Source organism: Gobius niger (assembly GCF_951799975.1).
Source record: "Gobius niger genome assembly, chromosome: 19".
Classification (NCBI taxonomy): domain Eukaryota; kingdom Metazoa; phylum Chordata; class Actinopteri; order Gobiiformes; family Gobiidae; genus Gobius; species Gobius niger.
In genome coordinates this window covers 8,859,481-8,881,639 of record NC_136870.1, presented here as the reverse complement: position 1 = coordinate 8,881,639, position 22,159 = coordinate 8,859,481, and the positions used below count along the sequence as shown (strand labels likewise).

The window sequence follows — 22,159 nt, the reverse complement described above, 5'->3', positions numbered from 1 at the left end:
TGTTAACCTACATTGTGGCCGGTGGTGCTGCGGTGGACTCTGTAATCCCGTGTGCTCAGATAACGCCCCAATTACAGCGCGTAATCCCACCGCCCTCGCCCACTGCCTGCTGCGCCGCTGGACCAGATGTGGCGCGCCTGATCTATAATCCATCACATCATGCTTTCATCACCCCGCGCCATATTGATAACTATTGATCTGTGAGACGCGGCGGCTAACACTGTCACATAGAGACATGGGACTGGCTCGGCGAAGGTTGGCAAACATGAACAGGTTTCGTCTTGGTGAGAGTAGGATTTCCAGGCACATAGCAAATGTTTTAGCTACTTACTTACTTATACATATAAGTCAAAACAATGTAGTAGTCAACCAGAGAATGCTTTGATCCAAACATCTGGACTGTAATCATCTGAGTTTGCACACACAGCTGCAGGAGAGGACCTGTTGGCCACATCTGTGTTGCCAGATAGATGGTAAATCGATCTATAATTTTCATCCAGGTTAAGAAATACAATCATTTGCTGTGTGTATAACCATGTCCAGCTGACAGTATATTGTTTTGAACATCTTCAGCTAGAATGCAACACCGCAATATGCCATTAAAAAGTAGGAATAAACCCACCTATTTAAGAAGGATTTCAATCAAACTTCTTATTGCTTGCATACACCGGTAAATGGGTCGTCAAAGAATGTGTGTAGCAACAGGACAGGCATTGTTTCCCCTGAAAGGCAGGTTTAAAATGTACAAAATTCTGTGGCTGAAATAAAAAAAAAAAGAATCCTTGTTGAGATCTGCAGTACGGACGCTGGCCTCAAACACCACACAAGCTGTTCTCCTTCATAGTATCCTAATTCGCCTTTTCAAATCTTATTCACAGGCCTCTTTTAAATAAAAAGTGTATGGTGGGTTGCCAGTTAACAATTCAAATGCATGGCCAAACGTCCTTAAAATGGCAAACAGGGAAAAGTCAAGCCTTTCCCCTATGAACATAAACAGCCAGCATTACACTGCCCTGACAACAAATGCCTCTCAGTCTTCAAAACTCATCATCGGAGCTCAGAAGCAGAGTCTTTTCGGTGTCCCCGCGGGTGCCGGCGGCGCTCAGCGTTCGGGCCGCCGGCTGCGGGGCGCCCTGCTCCAGCGTGGACTGCTGGGTGTACTGCTGGTAGGCCGGGGAGAAGTTGTGGATAGCGTCCTGGACCATGTCTCCCGGGCTCATGGTCTCCTTTAAACTGCTGGAGATGCTTTTCATCGGGGCACAGCGGCCTACGGGGCGGGGCGGGGGAGAAGAAAAAAAAAAGGAGCAAGGGTGATTTAGATGAGGGAAGCACAAAAGGGAGAGAGAAGAGGGCATTAGCAAAGAGTGGATTTATGGAGATCTAAAGCTGTGTGGGGCGGGATGAATGAAGGAGAGAGAAAGGATGAAGAGTGATTTAGAGGAAGGGAGAGAGTAGAACGGGCATCGGTGGTTTATGGGTTTAGCGCTCGCACAAATGGGAATGAGGGAGTATCGGACAAAAAGCAAGGGAGCATGAAAAGAATACATTGCAAAAAAAATAATGATCTAAAGGCCTTTTACCTGATTTCTTTTTGTTTTGCTCTCCTTCACTATATTGTAAAAGCTGACCTTCGTGAAAAAAGACCTCTGTGCTTCTAATTCTACACCGTTTTTTGTGTGATCTAGCAGGAAAAGTGTTGTTTATATTACTGTGATAGTAAAGTCACGCCCATCTCCCTGAAAGTTGTGAAATATGAATATAAACTCTCCTCTGTCAAAAGTTACGACGCAAGAAATGCTGTAGGAAAGTCGAGTTTTGAACCTTAACTATTTCATTCGTTTTGTTCTTTGTACCATTAATTCTTCAGCCTTAAATGTTGCTGAAGGATTAACGCATGTGGCGGGAATATAAGTGTTTCAATAGCAAGCAAAAACATAAACCAGCATTGTAGTAAAAAAATGGATGAAAACTGGAGTTAAACTGGAGTAAAAAAGGGAACAGGAGTGAACCTACCGAACTCTCCATAGTTAGGAGTGGGTCCTTTATATTGCAGCAGAGAGGAGACAGAGAAATGCAGATGGGTGCACAGAAACAGTGGCCTCAGCAGCGTTTATGTAATGGATCGTCACATTTGCTAAAGCTAATCCTGTGTAATATACAGTAGTTGACGCTAAGATCTAAAATGTCCGTCTTACCTTGCAAATCTAAACTTTTATCCATGTAGACTCTGTACGTGAACGCGTGCCTCAGCGCTAGCGCCGCGAAGAACATCTCTATGCAGGTGATGAAGTTCTGGTAACCGGCGGCGACCGTCCCCTCTCCTACAGTCACCTCCACGGAGTTGATCTGCGGGATGGCGCCGCACTTTTCCAGGATGGCCAGCAGCATGCCTAACCGCAAAACAACGCTCGTTATTATCACAAATACACAGCATATTAAAGGTGTTGTGTATGTTCTGTCTGTACCTTGCCAAAACGACAGGAAGATGACGGATTTGACCATGAAGAACTTGAGCATGGGGCTGTAGGGGCTGAGCAGCTCCCTCGTGGCGAAGTAAAACAGGAAGAGAGCGTAGAGCGCCAGGCTGACGGAGATGTTGTTGATGATGGTTATGTACAGGTAACCGCTGGCGACGCTGCGGGGACGACACAGAGGACAGACATCGGTGTTTTCTGAGGTCAGGGTGGTGTTTGCCGGGTTATGCAATTTTTGTTTTGTTTTTTTACAGGTCACTTAACTAGCGCCACATTTGAGTTTCGGATTAAGGTGCGAGCAATTATGTAAGGTGGGGATGAGAGGAAAAGCAATTAATCCAGAGTGATCCAAGAGGCCGTTCTTTTCCGTCTGTTTCAGGGCCCAAATATGCTTGAACTCAACTACTTTTGCTTTGAACCGCGATATTCTGCTCCCACATTAATTATAAAATATAGTAATATAATAGGGCTGCACAAAAAGAACAGTATAATTGCGATATACAACACAAATAGCAAGTTTTTCAGCTAGCAGAAAAAAAACACTACAACAGAATGAACATAAGGGTAAAATGTATAATTTTTCATAGGAAACGTTTAACTAAAACTGAACTTTTACACATTTTTTAAGTTCCGTTCATTGTTTTTGGCTGATGTTGTATTGTAATGGATTTATCATAATAGATGTAAATACGACATGATCCTTCTCGCTCCTGATCCAATGCTTTGTTCATCCTGATGATGTCATAAAGTGGAACCTCTTGTGCATGTTTTTAGAGAAGCCGACTCCTCTTTTTCAATGTAAGTCCAGTTATTTGTGTTACAACATTGTATTCTAAGCTCAACCTGTTAATTTTAGCACTCAAATTGCCATGAATACAAAGCATGCCTTGCTTATTGCTAATAAGGAGAACTTTTAATAGCATTTTTATTTTATTTTAAACAATTAAAGGGGCTGTAGCTGCTTTTCCCCCCTTTGTCTGATGAACTCATCAACGCAAAGAATCTGGAAGATGTTAGGACTGTGTCAGGAAAGCCAGGAAGGAGCAACAATCAGTTAAAACTTAGAATAGTCAATAAGTTAAAGCAAATCAAACCACAATTTCTGTCGGCCTTTAGTGAGAAACAATGGGCAATCTGAGCACTGAAATGCTTAGAGCAAGCCCGGTGAAGCAGTGGGGATTTGAAAACACATAGAGCAGCACCACAGTCAGATATTGCAAGTAGCTCGAGCTCCAAAAAGAAAGTAAGATTAGCTGAAGTTCCTACTTGAAGTCTCCATCCCTGTATTTGCCGTAGGCCTGGAGGACCACGGTGATGACGGCCGTGAGCGGTTTGACCACGCAGAACTGCAGAGTGGCCTGTTTGCAGAAGCGCAGGAAGCAGATGGAGTAGGCCTTCCCTCTGAGGCAGCAGGTGCCGTACATGCAGCTGGACCTAAGGGACGCAGGAGGAGGAGGATACAGTTACACAGTTACTTTATGTCGGGCTGCACAGTTTTAGAAAGACGTAATTGTGCAGCTTAGACCCTGGAGGGCACTTTTAATAAAGAACTTACTCGATGGATTTGCCCCTGATCTCGGACATGATGGTGCTCTCTCCTCCCAGGTACTCGTAGCACAGGCTCAGGAAGTTGTAGATCACGAAGGCTGGAAGGGGAACATAATCAGTCAAATAATTACAAAACTAGACACCTTTTTTGTGACTGTGCTGACTATAGGCAATATCAAAGTTGAGTGGGTTTGATCGAGATGGATTACAAAAAAGTCAATATGGCAGCTGAAAACCCTGCTTTGCCAACATTGTCTCATCAGATTGTGTTTAGAACTCAAGTATTCGGTGCACAAAGAGAAAATGCATCTTTAAATGTGACTTGATGATCACACAAGAGTTTTTCCACCGTGATCTAAAGCCTCTGGGAAGCCTCAGGGAGTCCCGGTCTAGTAAGACGGCTTTATGAAGTCACATGGCGACACATGAGAAATCCAACCTCTGCTTAGTTTCAAACACAAAAGAAAGACGACTTCATGATACTTTAACAGTTCCGCACTGGTAACGAGGCTGTGTTTGCTTCAAAAGGTTGAAGCTAACTTTGATGCAGTGAAAGCTCTCCTTGATGTGGCCAGGTCTCGTTGCTTTTCCCGTGTGACTCCACCTGACTGCGGTCTGTGGATTAGGCTCTTCTTTAGCCACACGAAAACAAGTAGTGGGATAATCCTGTTAGCCCCTGGGACCCGGCTGGCCCTGGTGCTGCTTTTCACAGCGTGAGAGGTCGTGCAACGGGTGAACGGAGAGAGAGAGGTAGACTGAGGTGACGATACGGGTGTGGACTGTCCGTGGGTGTAGTGTGTTCCAGAATGAACGGGAGGCGCAGGAATGCAAGCTGCACTGACTTTAAGCATGTTCTGCTTACATCAGCAGTTTTTTTGGCAGTGGAGTTCAAACGGCAGTTATTACTTGGGAGACTGTTCATTAACCTCTTAACTCCCACCTGAACCGAGAGGATCTTTTTCCTCACGTCATCAGATTTTTTTTCCATCATTTTTTTGTTGGGTGTTCAACTCATTTTTTTTTAAAAACTTTTTTGTCATTTCATTGTCATTTTTTGTCACATTTTGGTCATTTTTTTCGTCCATTTTTTTAAATCAAATTTTTGTCATTTTTTGGTCAAATTTTTGTATTTTTTCTTGTTAATTTTTTTATCATATTTTTGTTATTTTTTGGCAAATTTTTATCACATTTTTGTCAATTTCTTGTGACATTTTTGCCACTTTTTCATCAATTTTTCGTCACTTTTTTGTCAATGTTTTCTCACTTTTTTGTCACATTTCCATCATTGTTTTCGTCTCAGTTTTGTTGCTATTTTCACAGCTTTTTTCCAGAAGCTTTTGGACTGGGGCAAAGCCAAACTGGAGAAAATGTGCTCGGTTCAGGTGGGAGTTAAGGGGTTAAAGGAATAGGGCGCAACATTTCAGTCCATAAAATACAAGACCAAATTTAATTCCGGCTTTTTTTTTACTGGTGGAACATATAGCTATACATTAGGATCTCTATTTTGGAGCATGTTTGTTTATTATTTACAAAAGTTGAATTGCTCTTGTGAACCTGACCTGTCACTAGGGAGTCACAGCACTACAAATAACAAGTTTTCCCTTGTTTGTAAAATGCGTAATTCTGTAAATCAATCACTCCAACAAGTAAATCAAGTCCCTGAAAGGATAAAGACTGTATTTCAAAGCTCCTCAGAGCCTCCGCTGTTTACTTCCTCATCTCTCTGAGGATCCCCAGCGGCTGCAGCGGTTGCCACGGCAATACAGCGTAGGCCAACACACAATGAGATTCTCCTCTGTTTATTGCAAACTTTGAATATATTTCACATATAAAGAGACAGAAGAGTGTATGGTTGGCCAGGCTCACAATGAGATGGGAGCCAGTGCTGAGTTTGATCGGACTGATTTGTGAATGCGGTTGCCATGCCGCGGGTCGGACATCCACACTAAGGCTCGGAAGTAACGAGAATGGAAAAACGACTTCAAGGAATAAAGTTGGAGGAGGAAGGAATGGGCAAAGGAAGTTGATTCACTGGAGACGAGGTGGAAAAGGATGGAGCGTGTGTGTCTGTGGGCGGGGACGCGTCTTTCAGAGCCTCACGAAGAAAAGCTTCTGTCCATATCAGTCCATATCTGAGGGAGGGACACCACGGCATCGCTGACGCAGGCACGAGTGTCACCAGCGGGCTATTTCTGTACGCAACATCACAATCCACTGTGCGCCAGGAGCAGAGGTGGAAACTAGCCACTATATATTTGGGCCAATTTGGGCATTTTAAAAATAACTGTTCAATTCAGAAATAGGTTTTGACAGATACCGTGGAGAAATCTGGTGACTGCACTTTGTTTCGTATTCCGTATTCCTATTGTAGTTCTTCCCATTATGCACATGGGCAAACGTCTAGAAAATGACCCTCTGAATCTTTTAAACAGTCCTTACCCTCATAGCAGTCCCGGACCGTGTCGAAGTAGACGTAGTACTGGTCGTTGGTGAAGAAGAGCAGGCTGAGCCACGAGTCGAAGGCGTAGATGGGAACGATGAAGAGGATTCGGACGATGTGGCGCTGCTCTCGCGGGGAGCTGTAGAAGCGCAGGTGCATGTAGATCTGCAACAACACTTTTAATCAGTTTTGGCTAGTGAGTAACTGTAGATGTCTCTAGATAAGCGTGTTCTTATCTTGAAGCGACAAATGAACAATGAGTATCAGTGTGGAGGTCAGCGACTGTACGATCAATACCCGACATCACACGAGTGGAATCTGTGAGAATAAACCCTGTGGTGCTTTGGTGAACAAGCCCAAAGATCACACAAACAAAGTGACAGAACCTCAAATGTACCTGATGGCACGTGAGAATCAGCGCCGTCCACACAAAGAACCCCGACACCGCCTGTGCAGCCGGGGTCATGAGGAAAATGGGGGGGTCCTGGCCGAGCAGCGGGTCTTCGGGGAGCCATGAGATGTTGGGTCCGGTCGGCGACGCCGTTGGAGGGGGACCAGGGGCCACCGCCAGAGGGGCGTCCTCTCCCAGCCGCTCCGAGAAGGGCACGTCTCGCCTGGACAACATCTGAACGACGGAGCACAGCAACAATGATCGTGAGATAAAGAAGACACTGTGACTGAACACACCTTTACGTCGCCCGGCCTGTTTACACAACTTCTACGCTGGAATTTAGACTATGGTGTGACACAACTGGTGTGTATTGATGTCCCAAAGTGATAATTAACTTATACAGTAGCTTAGGCTTGTTATCTAAAGGTTGGCAAATAGCTCAGTCACTGCCAGAAATCAATCCGCAAATTGCATTTTGAACATGTTCGCAACAGTGACTGAATGGAGTTTGAGAAGATTGTAGCTTCACTTTGACTGATCACAAGAAGTTTCCGTAGATCACTTTGTAACTATCTGCAATATCCTCAAGGTTCAGGGTGCTCTGAATAATAAAAGCCCCAATGGGTGTGTGTGAGACAAAAAAAAAGATCTCAGTTATAATGACGTACGTCTCTTGAAGCGAGCTGGCACACCAAATACAGCATTACCCACTCTTCCAGACCAACTACCACGGCATTTCCAATCTGAATCCCAGCCTAATCTTTTATTTCTGCGCAGTGACTGAAATTCGAATCCGTGGCCCAGAGCGGGGGGACAGTAGCAGCAGCAGCAGCAGCGTTGGGCGGATGAGGAACAAAAGATGACACATCCAGTGCCCCTTACACTTCCCCTCAGCGGCTGAAGAAGAAGAGCGGACTGAGAGTGGCCAGGAGACACGTTACATAAGGAGGCGCCCGAGTCCTGGGTGCTCATGATGGGCATGTTTGTCCTTTCACAATGATGGATGGACAGACATCACACATGGGAGGGAGGGGGGGGGGACACGAAACCCTTTGGCGCAACTGTGGAAGGAGGCAAAAACAAACAAGGCTAGGTCGCGATGTTTTTTTTTGGCTTACGTTGAACGGCAATTATGGGTATTATAGGTTAACCTCTTAACCCCCGCCCTAACCGAGCACATTTTCTCCGGTTCGGCTTTACACAAATCTAAAAGCTTCTTGACTGGAGTTTACAGCCTGAATCGGCCAGAGTGACGCCTCATTTGAAAGCTAAGACCAACAAAACTGATCGTAACTTTTTTTTGTCGCATTTATGTCACATTTTTGAACCGTTTTTTATTTCTTCGTGTTTTTGTTGCTTTTTCATCGCTTTTTGGACGTTTTTTCGTTACGTTTTTGTCACTCTTTTGTAGCTTTTTAGTCGTGTTTTTGTCACTTCTTTATTGTAGCTCGTCCGGCGCGTTTTTGCCGCTCTTTCGTCGCTTTTTTTGTTTCGTTTTGCGTTTTCATCCTCGTTTTCCGTCGCAATTTTGACACCGTTTTCCAGAAACTTAAACGTTGTGATGGCTGCAACTAATCCTAAAAAGTTGCATGATATATCGTTCAGAATCTATTTGTAATTCCTCCAATTCAATTAAATATATTCAATTTATTTCGTCGTTGTGTTCCATTTCCCAGGCGCACATGACACAGCGAGGCGGGTCATTCATATTGATTTACAAGCCATCAGCACATTGATCAAGGACAAGTGAACGCACCACGCCGGCATAATGCCCCCTGTGACAGTGAAGTGTGCAGGGGGGGGGGGGACATCTGTGGGCTTCGTTTAAAAGGCTAAAAAGGTCATACCGCGGGTGTCTGGGTGAATACGTTAAAACGAGAAGCGGTCAGGAATAAAGCAACAGATGGAGAGGGCGTGAGGGCACCCAGGGGCGTTTATTATTCGAAATGGGGCATTATATAGGTATCAGATCAAGGGGATTATGGTATTGAGCGAAAGCAGCAACAACAACAAGTGAGGGTATTAACTCTTCTAGACATGTTGTAAATGGTTTCACTAATAATGCGTGTATGACAGGGTGGATATATGGAAGAGAGTAATGACAAAACAATAACAACCCACCTTCAGTACAGCGCTGCAACGGTCCACACGCGAACCTGAATCGACTCTGCAACTTCAAACACACTTTATCAGATTTACGTCAAATAAAAGTGTGAGAAAATTCTTCCACGAGTGATTTTAAAGGTTTAACTCACCGGTGTATACGCTTCGGCGGTGTGTAAGGAAACAGTCCGAGCAAAAACAACACAGAAACGACCTTAATTCCTGCTCAAAGCCAACGCACCGCTGCTCCCCGGACATCCATGTTTGAAGCGCCCCAGGACAACCGTTGCGTCTCCCCCCTCCAAAAAGAAAACTTACCGCCGAACTTTGCCTCTCATGATACAAAAAACAAAAGTATGGACTCTGTTTGAATTCTCCGTTGAAGCTGTACCTCGACAGTTTAATGCGGTGGAATAAAGATAAAAGATAAACCTCGGCTTTCCAGTAACACCACTCGCTCCGCAGCAGTGTTAAGACTCGGTTGGCTCCCCCGATGGATTATACGGCAAATCAGACAAGCCACGCCCACTTAGAGAGGCACACCAATCACATGTCAACGTAGCTTGTTGGTACCCGCCTACTTTGAAAGGTTGACCAATCACGTAAGGACTACAAAAGATAACCAGGAAAAAGATATGTATAGGAGTCTGTGCGCATGCGCGAAATAGTCTATTCTGGGCTTCTGCGGCGTGTGAATGTGGGTGATGTTCAAAACAAGGTTAGCACGACTCCTACAATGATTTTTCGTGTGTCGTACTTCGCTTCCTGTCCCAAATACGGAGTGCGGGACCATTAATAAACATCCTGTTGTATGATTTTATAGCCTTTCCTTTATTAATATGTTATAAGCATTGAAAATCTCCACAGAATCAATGAAAGATTAGGCCTATTAATAATAAAACACTAGTTTCTTTTTATTGAGTTGCCAAGGTTAAGTCCCTACACTCTAAACTTAAAGTGCATATGACAGGTTTTCTTGGTTTTCTAATTATATCTTAGTTTAATGGGTTAATGCCTGAGGTGAGTAATCATAGACAATCAAGTTGGGGAAAAAGTTGCAATCTTTGTTGCAAAACATCAGTGATAAAGCTGGAGGGAAGAAAACTAGGAGTCGTGTGGTCCTTATGGAAAAAGTTGAAGAAGTTGACCTATTTGTTTGTCCTATCCTTTGCCCATGTTTTATGATTATTGACCTTAGTATGCATTCATTTTATATTAAGTTTGTGTACAATTAACTTTTGTCTCTGATATTTAGTCTGAATTGCAATCAAAACAGTCAACATTTGTGTAAGCTGTGTATATTTTATTGATTGAGAAAATATACACAAATAATCATAGTAATAAAGATGAAGCATGGTTTTAGAATGTACAGGACATCAGTGGATCTACAGACAGCACCACCCCATCCATCCTGACTCTCCCATATCCACCAGGAACCTTCTCTTCATTGCCTGCCACAGCACCTCCGACTGGCAGACTCCTATGGCTCCACTTGCACGGGTAAGAAAACCACCCTTCTCTCTAGCAGCATCTTCAAGTAACGTTCTTTCAAATGTGTCTATTTACATTTTACATATAAAATAGCAAAATGAAATAAAAAACAAAAAATACAAATGCAACAACGGATATCCCCATTAGCATTTCAGAGTGTCTCTGGACTAAGGCTTTGACATATCATACAATCTCACAATCCGTTCTACTTTTCCAGAGTACGTGAAAATATTCTTATTGTTAAACCTACAGCCAGAGGTGGGAAGAGTGGCGGAAATATGTGGAGAAAGAGAACAGAATTGTTCTTCCGTAAAAGTAAAAAGTTGTCATCCAAATAGTCAAGTAAGAATAGAAAAGTATTAGTGTTAAAGCATAAAAATGTATCTATCTTTCAGCAGCGTTGCAATCAACAGCCAAAATATCAAATAATGTGAAATGCTGATATTTCATAATAATACACTCATTTATAGAGCTTTAACTGTGGGAAGTGTAACCCATATTTGACTCAAGCAAGAGTACATATATATTTAAAAAGTGTAGAGTTGTAAATGTACTAACTGATTACTAACCACCTCTGGCTGTAGCTCCATTGGCAACAAGTAGGTTCTTCTCATATAGCATCACTATCCATTCATTTATACTTCAGTAACTCATGATGAGCTATAGCAGCAAACTCTCCCCCTCTCTCTCTCTCTCTGTCCTTTCCTGAAGCGAAGCTGAGGCCAAACGAACACTTAGGACAATAACACGAACGGACAAGGACATTTATTGGCAAAAAGCAGCCTCGCTCTCATCCGAAACAGTCTCCTTCACATTCTTCTTTACAATTTCAAGCATTTACCCACTCGATTAGTAGGTTTTGTTTTTCTTGTCCATTGTGTTTTACATCGGTACAGATCCCCGTTTGCTGCAAATGTAGGCCAGCCGATTGATAGCGTTTTCATTAAGTGTAAACCACAGAAGAATAAGTTCATTTTGTGCCAGTTTTTTTCTTTTCTTCTTTTCTTTTCTTTTTCTTTTTTTTTTTTGCAAGTAGAGTCTCGAGATTGATGTGCAGGTGAATAAGATTTGAAAAGGAGGCGTGGGGTTGCCTTTTTGCTCTTCGACCCCTGTCTTTGCGTTAGGTTAGTCTTTTTGTCTTACTCTGGTTTCAATGAGCGTCCATGTCGGCTCCTCCTGAGGTTCACACAGCGCACTGACAGACACACGGACACGCCCCGAGTGAGGATCCAGCGATCTTCTCCTTCTGCCCCACTCGCGCGTTAAAGTCCATTCATCCATTTGAAAAGTAAGGGGTATTTCGGAGACCATGCTTCTGCTGCAACAATGAGGAAAACATAGATTAGAACGAAGTGGGATAAAAAGGCAAGACACAACTAAATGACAGTAAGAACAGTAAATGACAGTAAGCTTTGTATTTTTTCTTGTGTCATCTACAGGTAAACTTTCATATCGGTCTTTAGAGGTTTTGTTTTGTATAATGCATAGAAACTGATTTTCTTTGTGGTTCCAAAAAGGTACTACAACAACAATAACAACAACTGAACTTTCCTTTGGCTGTATATGAGGACACAAGCACACATTTTTCTATATGTGAACTTGCCATCTCTCATTTTAAAGCTAAGAACCTCCAGAGTTCAGTCACTGAGCCTTCAGTACTCCAAGTCCCTGTATGTTTATTTCTAACCTGATTTTAGTCACAGGATCCAGCACTTCTAAGTGTGGGCTTTCTGATTGGAAAGTCGTCTTAAAGCGCAGTGCTAAGTAACTTGTTTACCTTAGTAAATCCTTTCCGTAGTCCCTCTGGGGGTAATACAAGTGTTAATGGGATGATTGGGGGGTCTTTCATCTCCCCCTGGTGTCTCTGACCAGAAAACCATGCTTGCAACTTCGCTGCCTCCGGGTCGGAGCCACCAATACACACTAATGGAATCACGAAGAAGAGGCTAACAGGCTAACAGGCAAAGCTAACTGCGGGCTAGCGCCACTTAAACAGTATTTACAGCCAAATTTGAGTGAAAAAAATTATCTCCATTGTGTAATTGGATGTACAATACCCTCTCTCCCATTGTCTTTTCCGTCAGCGTAGTATTTACTCTCTCGGACAATTAATGAGTAAAAAACGCAACATGTTACAGCACTGAATGCTTCTATACAAATATTTAAAAACAAACACTCATACATCATATGAAATATTTTAGTAACTATGTATAAGTCGACGTTATAATTGTTATCTGTCAAACCTATATTTGTACATGTTTACATCCTATCTGTAAATAAGTCATGTTAATGAGAAATGCTCTTTCCACCTGTAGTCTAGGCTTCAGCCCTATCTTTTTCAGCAGTGTGTCCTTAAGGCATGCCCGTACCTGCCGTTGACCCGCAGTCCGGACAGGAGCGCCTCACTTTGCCAGATGTTCAAACGGCACACTGACCTGAAAGTGGAGGGAGAAACATGAGAGCGCTGAAGCACAACAAAGTCCGTAACAGTAAACTGACATTGAATACGTCGCTGTATCGTAAAGCCACGCCCGAGCAGTGTTTGATCTTTGTATTTGGGATCCCTCTCTCAAATTTTTATCTGACACTAGTTTGACCCCAACACCCTTCTTCAACCCAACTATTGTTTTATAGTCATGCATACTCATTCTAATGGTTATTAAAAAGCAGGATAAATCCCCTCCCTTCATTCAAACTTAGAGCATTCATTCTTGTGTCTGTACCTGTGAGGCGGTGATGCGTGATTGGTCCAGGCGGGCGGTGAGGTCAGAAGAGGACACGTTAGCTGGAGCTCCACGGTGCAGCCTCATGGCCACCTTCCTCTCCCGCTCGGCTCTTTCTGCTCTGCCAGCCTGCGGGGATCGGTTACCTACACACATACACCACACAAATTAGTCACGACTTGCAAAGCATTTTCCTCGACTGTAATGGCATGTGACTGACCTGACTGCTGGATCCCCCGGCTGGCAGGGTTCGCGGGCGCAGCGTCGCCCTCGTTCCTCGCTCTGTTGGCCCCTGAAGGGTTAGGACCAGGGGCCATAGCTCGCCCGCCGCCTCCCCTCTGCCCTCCACCGGCCCGCTCCTCACCGTCCTTCCCTTCTCTCCTCTCTCTGTCCCCGTCCTCTGTTGTCCTACCGGCCCCCTGAGAGAAACAAACCAGTTTTTGACCCGATTGCAAAGAACTGGGGGGGGGTACATGAAGGTGGGCTTTAGGGGTTACGCACAAACTTGAGCATGTTCCAGTCAAAGACGTAGTCGTAGGAAAAGCCCTGCCGGTGGAAGAGGTTCCTGAAGAGCTGCCGCAGGTAGGAGTAGTCTGGCTTATCGTCAAACCTCAGCGAGCGGCAGAAGTTCAGGTATGTGGAGAATTCAGCTGTAAAATAGAATGAAGGGAGTTGAAATTACTAAGCATGAGAAGCTTCACTTGACATGTTTAAACTGGTCAAATATAAGATAGGACTTCATTTTATCAAAACACTTTCTATGCAACATCTGAAGCAAGCAGATACCATGAAAAGAGCTCATTTAATTATGTGAAACATTTCTGTGAAAATATGCTTTTTCTTATCTGGTAGCTGGTATGACATTAAATGTGATATACAGTTTTAAGGTGGGGAATTCTTTGGACACAAACACATGGCAATTCATGCAAAAATAGCAGCTGTATCCTGTGGTAGTCCTGCAGTCACACTCACAGGGATAGCCTTTGCAGAGCACTTCAATGGGAGTGGACATCTTCTTCTCGCTTATGCGTTCATACTTCTGCCTCTTGGTGGCAGCCTTGAGCCCCTGCCAGGGCAGAGAGCCCAAGTTGAAGTACATGAGCACATAGCCCAGAGACTCCAAGTCGTCCCGCCGTGACTGCTCTGAGGAGACAGAAAAGGGGAGGGTGTGTTGACATGAAACAAGCGGGCTAACATTCTACAAAACAGGGAATTCACTAATGTTTTCCCCTGCCTTTGTTATTTAGATCAACTAGTTTTCTAATGGATTATAGTCCTTTGAACTCCTGCATGTGTGCTTGTTTAATACTTTTGAGAGAAAATTATTTAATCTTAGCTGCTGCCCAAACGTGTTTCTCGCTCTCACAGACCCTCCTGCACATCCCGGTTGTTCATGTGAGTTAATTCGATGTCCGTTGAGACTGTGTAGAGAAGTGCTTTACTGCTTTATTTAGATCCTAACAGCGCATGCAGTTTGTTTCTCCTTCCCAAATGCTGCATTTACCAAAAACAATAAAATCTCTTACACAGCTGTAACTTCTATTCTATATCATTCTTAGGCTCCATCCATCTCAAAACCGGTAAGTATTCCGGGCTAAGTCAAATAAGAAAACGTCTTGTAACAGATTGCGGCCTGTTGGCGTAAAGGCTGTGAGCCATGCTGGGTGACTGGGTGCTGACGTACCGATGCCCAGATGGGTGTTGATGGAGGCGTAGCGGGCGGTGCCAGTCAGGTTCTTGTTTTCGCGGTAGGGTATGTGCTGGTGCGTTCGGGCGTCGCGGTACTTCTTGGCCAAACCGAAGTCGATGATGTAGACCAGGTTGCCCTTCTTGCCGAGCCCCATGAGGAAGTTGTCCGGCTTCACGTCGCGGTGGATGAAGTTCTTGGAGTGGATGTATTCAATTCGGCTGATCTGGGGGAAGGGAGGAGAGGGAATTAACCATCAGCTGTTACTACATACTCATAAGAAGTATTTCCAGCACACATAGGCCCAATACATCATTGTTTTTATTACAAACAACAAAAGAAGAAGCCACTAAATTCAAATGTTATTCCTAACTTTCCTGACATATTTGTAGCATCCCAATTCTTCACACAAATGTAAAAGGTTACACGCTACAGGCCAGTGTAATGCCTCATTTGAAAGCTAAGACCTACCAAACTGATCTTTTTCCTTGCCGTGTTGTCCTAACCTTTTCAAACTTTTTTTTCATAGCTTTTTGTTGCTCGTTTGTGGTGTTTTTGTCACTTTTTTGCCACTTTTCTGTTATTCTTTGGTTGCATTTTTGTCGCGTTTTTCTTACTTTGTCGTCACGTTCTTGTCGCTCTTTTGTCGCGTTTTCATCCTCGTTCTTGGCTCATTTTTGTTGCTACTTTGTTTCTAGTAAAGCCAAACTGGAGAAAATGTGCTTGGTTCAGGTGAGGGTTAAGGGGTTAAAGGCACATGGCGTAACATTTTAGATTATACCGTTGCCAGCAATATAAAACATGATCCTAATGACCAGCTCGACACAGATAACGCTATTTCTGGAGTGTGTAATCAAAGAATGGATTTGGATGAGGACCTAACTTATTTATATCACACTTTTGGCACTCTTTGGTCAACATCTCCATGGAGACGAGCTGGAGAGGTCCCCCCTCCGAGTAAAGTTACAGTCAGGTCAGGAAATGTTACACTGTGTGGCTTTAAATATGTGCTTGCATTTTGTTCAATTTATCAAGTTAAAAGTATTTAATTTAATTGGTTTTGTCCTCGAGCTGATGGTCCATACTGTCGGTGAGTCCTTGGGCACCCCAGTCGCTCTTTGAATGAAAGTTAATTCCATTAGCTATGCATGGGTTTCAGCCACATTCGTTTCCAGTGCCAATCTCCTGCTATGGAGAACCATCTCGGGGACTTTTGACCAAAGATTCAACTACAGTCTAACCTTTTCAACTGACTTCCATGGTACAGAAGATTTCAACCAATCCGACAACATCAAGCCATACACACATCAGATATGAAATGCAAAATGAACTAGAGTGGTCTAGAAAAATAAGACCAAAAGAAGAAAAGGTTAAGGTTGAATAAAGGGCCAGATTACAAAGACAGAGGAGGCTGAGGATTAGGGCATCTTGTGCTAGTTATTTTTAAATATTGGACTTTTGTCGAAAAGCTTAATGGAAAAGGCTAAACTCTCATAAAGGAGAAAGAGGCTTTGTGGATTTGGAAGGTAAGACTCTCAAATTTCAGTTGATCGCTTCAGCTCCCGCCTGATAACAGCACGGCCCTTTTAGCGCAAATCTAAATCAAATTTAGCTTGAAAAAGATTTGTTACAAGAGACAAATGTAAATTAACATTGTAATGTAGCTTCATAGCAATTGTAGCTGGCGAGTTAAATCTAAATATAATGACTGTAGAATCTTTCATCTAATGGCTCGGGTGCATTAGCCTGTGTAACAGAGTTTGGTCCTGGTTTTGTTCTGATTTAACTTTCGCTTTGCCCATGCAGCTGAAATCACCACAATACGGTCATTTGCTTTAATGTGTCTCACCATCTGGTCCGCCAGCAGCAGCACTGTCTTCAGGCTGAACTTGCGAGAGCAGAAGTTGAACAGGTCCTCCAGACTGGGGCCCAGCAGCTCCATCACCATCACATTGTAGTCCCCCTCTGCCCCGCACCATTTTATTGAAGGGATTCCCACTGTGGACAAGGACAATAAGGAAAATATTTATCAGGACAAAACACAACATGTGATCTCCCTATTAGATTTTATCATTGCCAACAATAATGTACAACGAGAGGTCTAATTTGATTTACTGTGTGTGTACTGCACTGTTGACCAACGGTTCTGATAGTTTTGGATCGTTTGCCTAATGGTCTATGGTAGAATCAACTTAAAGGAACAGGCCACCGTTTTTGCATACTGAGATATGTTCTTACCTGAGCTTAGACGAGTTCATGTGTACCTGTCTGGTCTTTACGCCTGCGCCCAGTCAAATAGAACAACTTACATATTGTACGGCGTAATAACACTGTAGGAGCATTGATGACTGTGCAGTAAAGTGAATATTACTGCGCGGACGTCGAAGTGCTCCTAAGGTGTTATTACGCTTTACAATATAGTGCCCCTTTTATCAGCTTGGAAAATAGACATGTTTAATTTTGTGTAACTATACTTGGATCATGTAACTACTCACATAACCATATTTAAGGGAAAACGTGGAAGAGCTTGGTCGCTTCTAACTTCACCCCCGTTTGGGTCCATAGAGGAAAGAGAGGCTAAATGCTAACTACATCCATGGTCTTTTTGTGTGACTGAGCGCACGCGTAAACACCAGACAGGTACGCATCCACTCGTCTAAGCTCAGGTAAGAACATATCTTATATAAAAACAGTGGCCTATTCCTTTAACTCTGCAATATACTGAATTGAAAAAACTGAATGGAAGTTAAAACCTCTTAACTCCCGCCGTAACTGAGCATATTTTCTTTACCCAAATCTAAAAGCTTCTTACATACACTTACAGAGCTTACATACATTTTTATCACGTTTTTCATCACATTTTGTCCACGTTTTTGTAACATTTTCGGCATGTTTTTGTCACATTTTGTTCAAAAAAACGACAAAAACCTGACAAAAATCTGGCAAAAACAACTAAATCTTGTCAACAAAAACAAGGAAGAAGCTTAGGTGAGTTTTGCTGGCTTTCAAATGATCCGTTCTATTGCCGAAACTAGAGAAAATGTGCTGGGTTAAGACGAGGGCGTAAGAGGTTAAAAACTGTTATCTCTATTGCACGGATGCATCATTTGTTTATTTTCTTTTGTCCTTTTCGTCACAATTATGCAATTAAAGGGTGGTTTACCTCTTGCCCTGTCAGAGTACACCTGAAATCCCCTTTCACGGCCAAAACGCACTGCTGACCGATGCCTTTGAGCAATCCCAACGACGTAACGACCCTAAATGTCAACATCAATTGTATTTACGCCTCCACTCACCTCCGCCCTGCATCATCTTGTAGAACTTGCTCTCGATGTGGAGCTGTGGGTGCTTTGTCTTCACGCATTCTAGTTTGATGGCCACCTCCTCTCCAGTCGCAATATTAGAGCCTAAAAAAGAGGAGCAGCAGCAATGACGGCGTGAGAAAGCGAGCCGTAATGCAGTCTCCCAGGCGGCAATGGCGAATGTTTTCAAAAGTAGTAGCCAATGGTGGGCACTGGGTTTCAGAATTTGTAAAGCCCGCTGCTCACCCAAGTAGATATCTCCAAACGATCCGCTCCCTATCTTCCTCCCGAGACGGTATTTGTTTCCCACTCGCAGCTCCATGGCGTCCAGAGCGCTTCAACTTCACTGAGGAGGTAAACACAAGCAAGACACATACACACAAGCTGTCATCAATCACAGCTGATCAATAGGGTAGGAAAGGACAGTGTGCGGCAAAGGCTGGTGCAAAGTACAGACCCTATGGAGCGGCGAGATAGCATAACGAAAAATATACTTAAAGGCCCTGTGCACTACTCCGTCATTTTAAAGTACTTTTGGATATCTGAGCAAAGGAATTTGTGTCGTATATGGTCTAAATCTACTCAAAATCAGCCTAGATTCTCTTAATTCAAGTACTTTTTAGTCATTTATCTCAATTAATTAGATGGTCATTGTTGCATGTTTTGTATTGGATGCAATTTAAATAAGTCTCTTTTCCACCTCATGACATCATCAGGTGGTAATGGTGGTTTATCTAAAAAAAAAAATTGTCCATTGGTATATTGTAAAATGTACTTGCGCGTTGTGCATCTAATTATAAAGCCTGTTTTCCAGTGGTGAACTAGCAGACTTGTTGTTGTTTACATTAGCTTGTTAGCGCTTTGTATGGCTCGCTAATAGTTGTGAAACGTGCTAATAAACTGTGATTCATTGGGATGTTGTAGAAATGTGATAGGAATACTTTTGGACCACAACTAACAATTCTACATGTACTTGCTGTTTCATTGTAGAGGGCCTTTAACCTCTTAAAGGAACAGGCCACCATTTTTACATACTGAGATATGTTCTTGCCTGAGCTTAGACGAGTTGATGCGTAACTGTCTGGCCTTTGTGCATGCGCTCAGTCACGCAAAACAACCAAAGATGTTGTTAGCATTTGGCCTCTCCCTGTATATTCTTATAGCTCCAAACGGGGGTGAAGTTGAAAGCCACCGAGCTCTTCCACGCGCACAAAGACCAGACAGGTACGTATCAACTCGTCTAAGCTCAGGTAAGAACATATCGCAGCCTATAAAGCAGTGTAATGCCTTATTTGAAAGCTAAGACCCACAAAACTGGTTGTAATTTTTTTGCTGCGTTGTCGGCACGTTTATGTCACATTGTTGAAGCGTTTTTGTTTGTTTTTTGTTGCGTTTTCATCGTTTTTTGTTGTGTTTTTATTGCTTTTCCACCGCTTTTGTTATTTTGCTTTTTTAATGTATTTTTGTCACGTTTTTGCTTTGTTTTTGTCACTTCTTTTTTAAAATTTTCCGGCACATTCTTGTCGCTTTTTTGTCACGTGTCTGTGGTTCTTCTGTGGCTTTTTTGTTGCGTTTTCATCAGTGCTGGTTTTTATTTATTTATTTTTATTAAAGTTTCTATTGTTACATGTATGAGATATTGTCACCACTTTCAATTGACGGGAAAAACAAAAGCTAAAGCCTTGACATTTCAATTTTAAGTGAATAGTTGTATAACATAGGCTAATTTATTCGGAGCTGCAAGGAGGTCGGATCAGCATCTCGCACGCCCCCAATACTTCAAAGCGTCCGCGTGCCCCTGTGTATAACACATTTACATAAACACTACATTTTAATTGCATAAAAACCGTGTGAGTCACGTTCTCCAATTAACCAAAACATGGCCTCGCTATGCTACCGTGCCCGTGCTGCTGCTTTTTGGACACTGCCTTTAAACGCCGCTCACTCCATAGGTTCACGCGAGGCCCCGCTTTGCACACTTCACCTAAAGACACACGTAGAGCCCATTCACAGCCGAGCATAGCGGGGTGCACGCGCTCGCCTCACGTTGCATCGTTTGGCTACAACGCAAACGACGTGTGCGCTAGGCTAACGTAACAAAACAAGCTAGCTAACGGTGCTGCAAAAAAAAAAAAAAAAAAAAACATTGAGAGGGGGGAAATAGCGTTCCCTGGATTTGCCCTAGATACAACGGCATGACAGGAAATGGGGGAGAAAGGGGGCTGAGTGCGGAGGGGGAAAAAAACACGCGAAAAATGTGGTAATAGTCTCAGCAACCGCGCCCTCTGTGACAGGCTGTGTTGGCTCGAGCGCCTTTACGTACGAAACGCTTCTTAAAACGCGACATAATCAGGTGAAAAGACGGCACCTCGATGGGAAATAAGACCTCCCCGGACCCACCTCCTCCTCAGCGGCTGGTAACCCTCCGTGGCTGCCCCCCGGCCGCGGCTCACTTCAGTCAGGACCCTGGACAGCTACGCACCAAAGCGGCTCCGGGCGGCTCATAACCTCTGGAGATGTGCACCAAAGCTAGCAGTTTCCCCGCCACACACACGCGCACAAAAAACAAACAAACACGAAAATGCAGCAGCAACGAGGTTATCCAAGTGTTTTAAAAAGGGAGGGAGGGTGCGCCGAAACCAGACACTGTAATAACGAGGTTCTTCTCCACTAGGCTGCGCCCCCTTTCTCTCGCCGAACACACCCCCCACCACCGACCCATCCCAGGCCCGTCTCCGCTTACACCGCTGACCGTATCAATGATGTCATCCGCAGACTCGCATGCGCAGCCGGGGCCCGGGGTTTGTCTGCTGACGTGACGTGCTGGATGCTTGACGTAGAAGTGTCTGCTGCTGCTGCTGCTGCTGCGGGGCATCAATGAAATACGAATACATGAAATGCACTAAATTCGCCAGGTTATATCTTCGAAATAAATAAAATGAAATCGAATCAAAATACTCAAAATTGAAAAAATAAATAAGTAATAATATGTTCTTGCCTGAGTATAGACGAGTTGATGCGTACCTATCTGGTCTTGCCCTTGGCCTGTTCCTTTAAGAAAGACGACATTGGCTTTTGCACAGATTTTTACTTCACTGATGGGGAAATTTTCAAATGGGGAAATCAGTTTGTAATCCTCATCAACATTCCATCCATCCATCCATTTTTTTCCACTTGTCCGTTGCCGGGTCATGGGGGCAGCTGTTGGAGCTGCCTGAATCACATTGCACCAGCCCCTTATGGCTCCTCCTGCAGGTGGTGGGTCCACAGAAGGACGGCCTCACGATTAACCGGGCCTGTTGGTCTCTCATAAGAGACCAACAGGCCGATGGGGCCTCCATGTGTCTGCATAGGTTTTCTCTACTCTGGATTGCCCTACAACTGAAAACATGTACCATAGGCTAGAATAAATGAGTGTGTGAGTGAGTGGTGGTGGTGGGAGGGGCCGATGGTGCAGATTGACAGCCTTGCTTCTGTCAGTCTATCCCGGGGCTGCTGTGGCTACAAATGGAGCTTATTACCAGAGTGTGGTGTGAATGAATAATGACTACAGTGTGGCGTTAAGAGAAACTTGGTAACACAGGCTTGAAAAAAGCAGGGTCATTATTATCGTATTTAATCTTCAACTCTGCAAACAAAAGCTAGACCATATTTGATAAATTAAACCGCTATTTATGAGCTATTCATTTTTGAAATACATGAATCCTTGCAAAAAACGATGTTCCAAGTCTAGCCATATTCTGCCACTTCTTTTGTTATGTTGCATGTGTAATCACAGCACGAGTAAATGTAAAGATAACACAAATATTGACTCACAGAAAGCACACCCAGGCTTCAATCCAACCTTTATTACCTTGTTCTTTTTCTGCATTAAATTAATTTCCTCTCCTTTTTGCAACATCTGAAATAAATGAAAACATCCTGCACAGGAGTGATAATAAAGACAGACTTAATTTAAATTGATACATAATAACAAAAAATAAACATTAAAACATAACGG

At 43.5% G+C, this 22,159-nt stretch overlaps 2 protein-coding genes across 3 annotated transcripts; both read right to left on the bottom strand.

Annotated features, from left to right (window-relative positions):
• Window positions 1-1,032: 1,032 nt before the first annotated feature.
• Window positions 1,033-9,008, bottom strand: tmem184ba (transmembrane protein 184ba). Of its 2 annotated transcripts, XM_079577794.1 has the most exons (9): window positions 8,975-9,008; window positions 6,860-7,087; window positions 6,462-6,627; window positions 4,030-4,120; window positions 3,741-3,908; window positions 2,466-2,635; window positions 2,196-2,390; window positions 2,014-2,040; window positions 1,033-1,267 (listed from the first exon to the last, which is right to left on the bottom strand). In XM_079577794.1, exons 2-9 carry the CDS (start codon window positions 7,085-7,087, stop codon window positions 1,038-1,040), a joined length of 1,275 nt encoding a protein of 424 aa, XP_079433920.1. In that variant the 5' UTR covers window positions 8,975-9,008; the 3' UTR covers window positions 1,033-1,037. The 2 variants fall into 2 exon arrangements, with proteins under 2 accessions (XP_079433920.1, XP_079433921.1); XM_079577795.1 differs by lacking the exon at window positions 2,014-2,040.
• Window positions 9,009-10,238: 1,230 nt separating this feature from the next.
• csnk1e (casein kinase 1, epsilon) lies at window positions 10,239-20,894 on the bottom strand. Its single transcript, XM_079577467.1, has 11 exons — window positions 20,560-20,894; window positions 18,406-18,505; window positions 18,154-18,264; window positions 16,707-16,855; window positions 14,855-15,083; window positions 14,143-14,313; window positions 13,672-13,820; window positions 13,391-13,589; window positions 13,171-13,316; window positions 12,817-12,882; window positions 10,239-11,765 (listed from the first exon to the last, which is right to left on the bottom strand). The coding sequence occupies exons 2-10, from the start codon at window positions 18,479-18,481 to the stop codon at window positions 12,850-12,852; spliced, it is 1,263 nt and encodes a 420-aa protein (XP_079433593.1). The 5' UTR covers window positions 18,482-18,505; window positions 20,560-20,894; the 3' UTR covers window positions 10,239-11,765; window positions 12,817-12,849.
• Window positions 20,895-22,159: the final 1,265 nt, after the last annotated feature.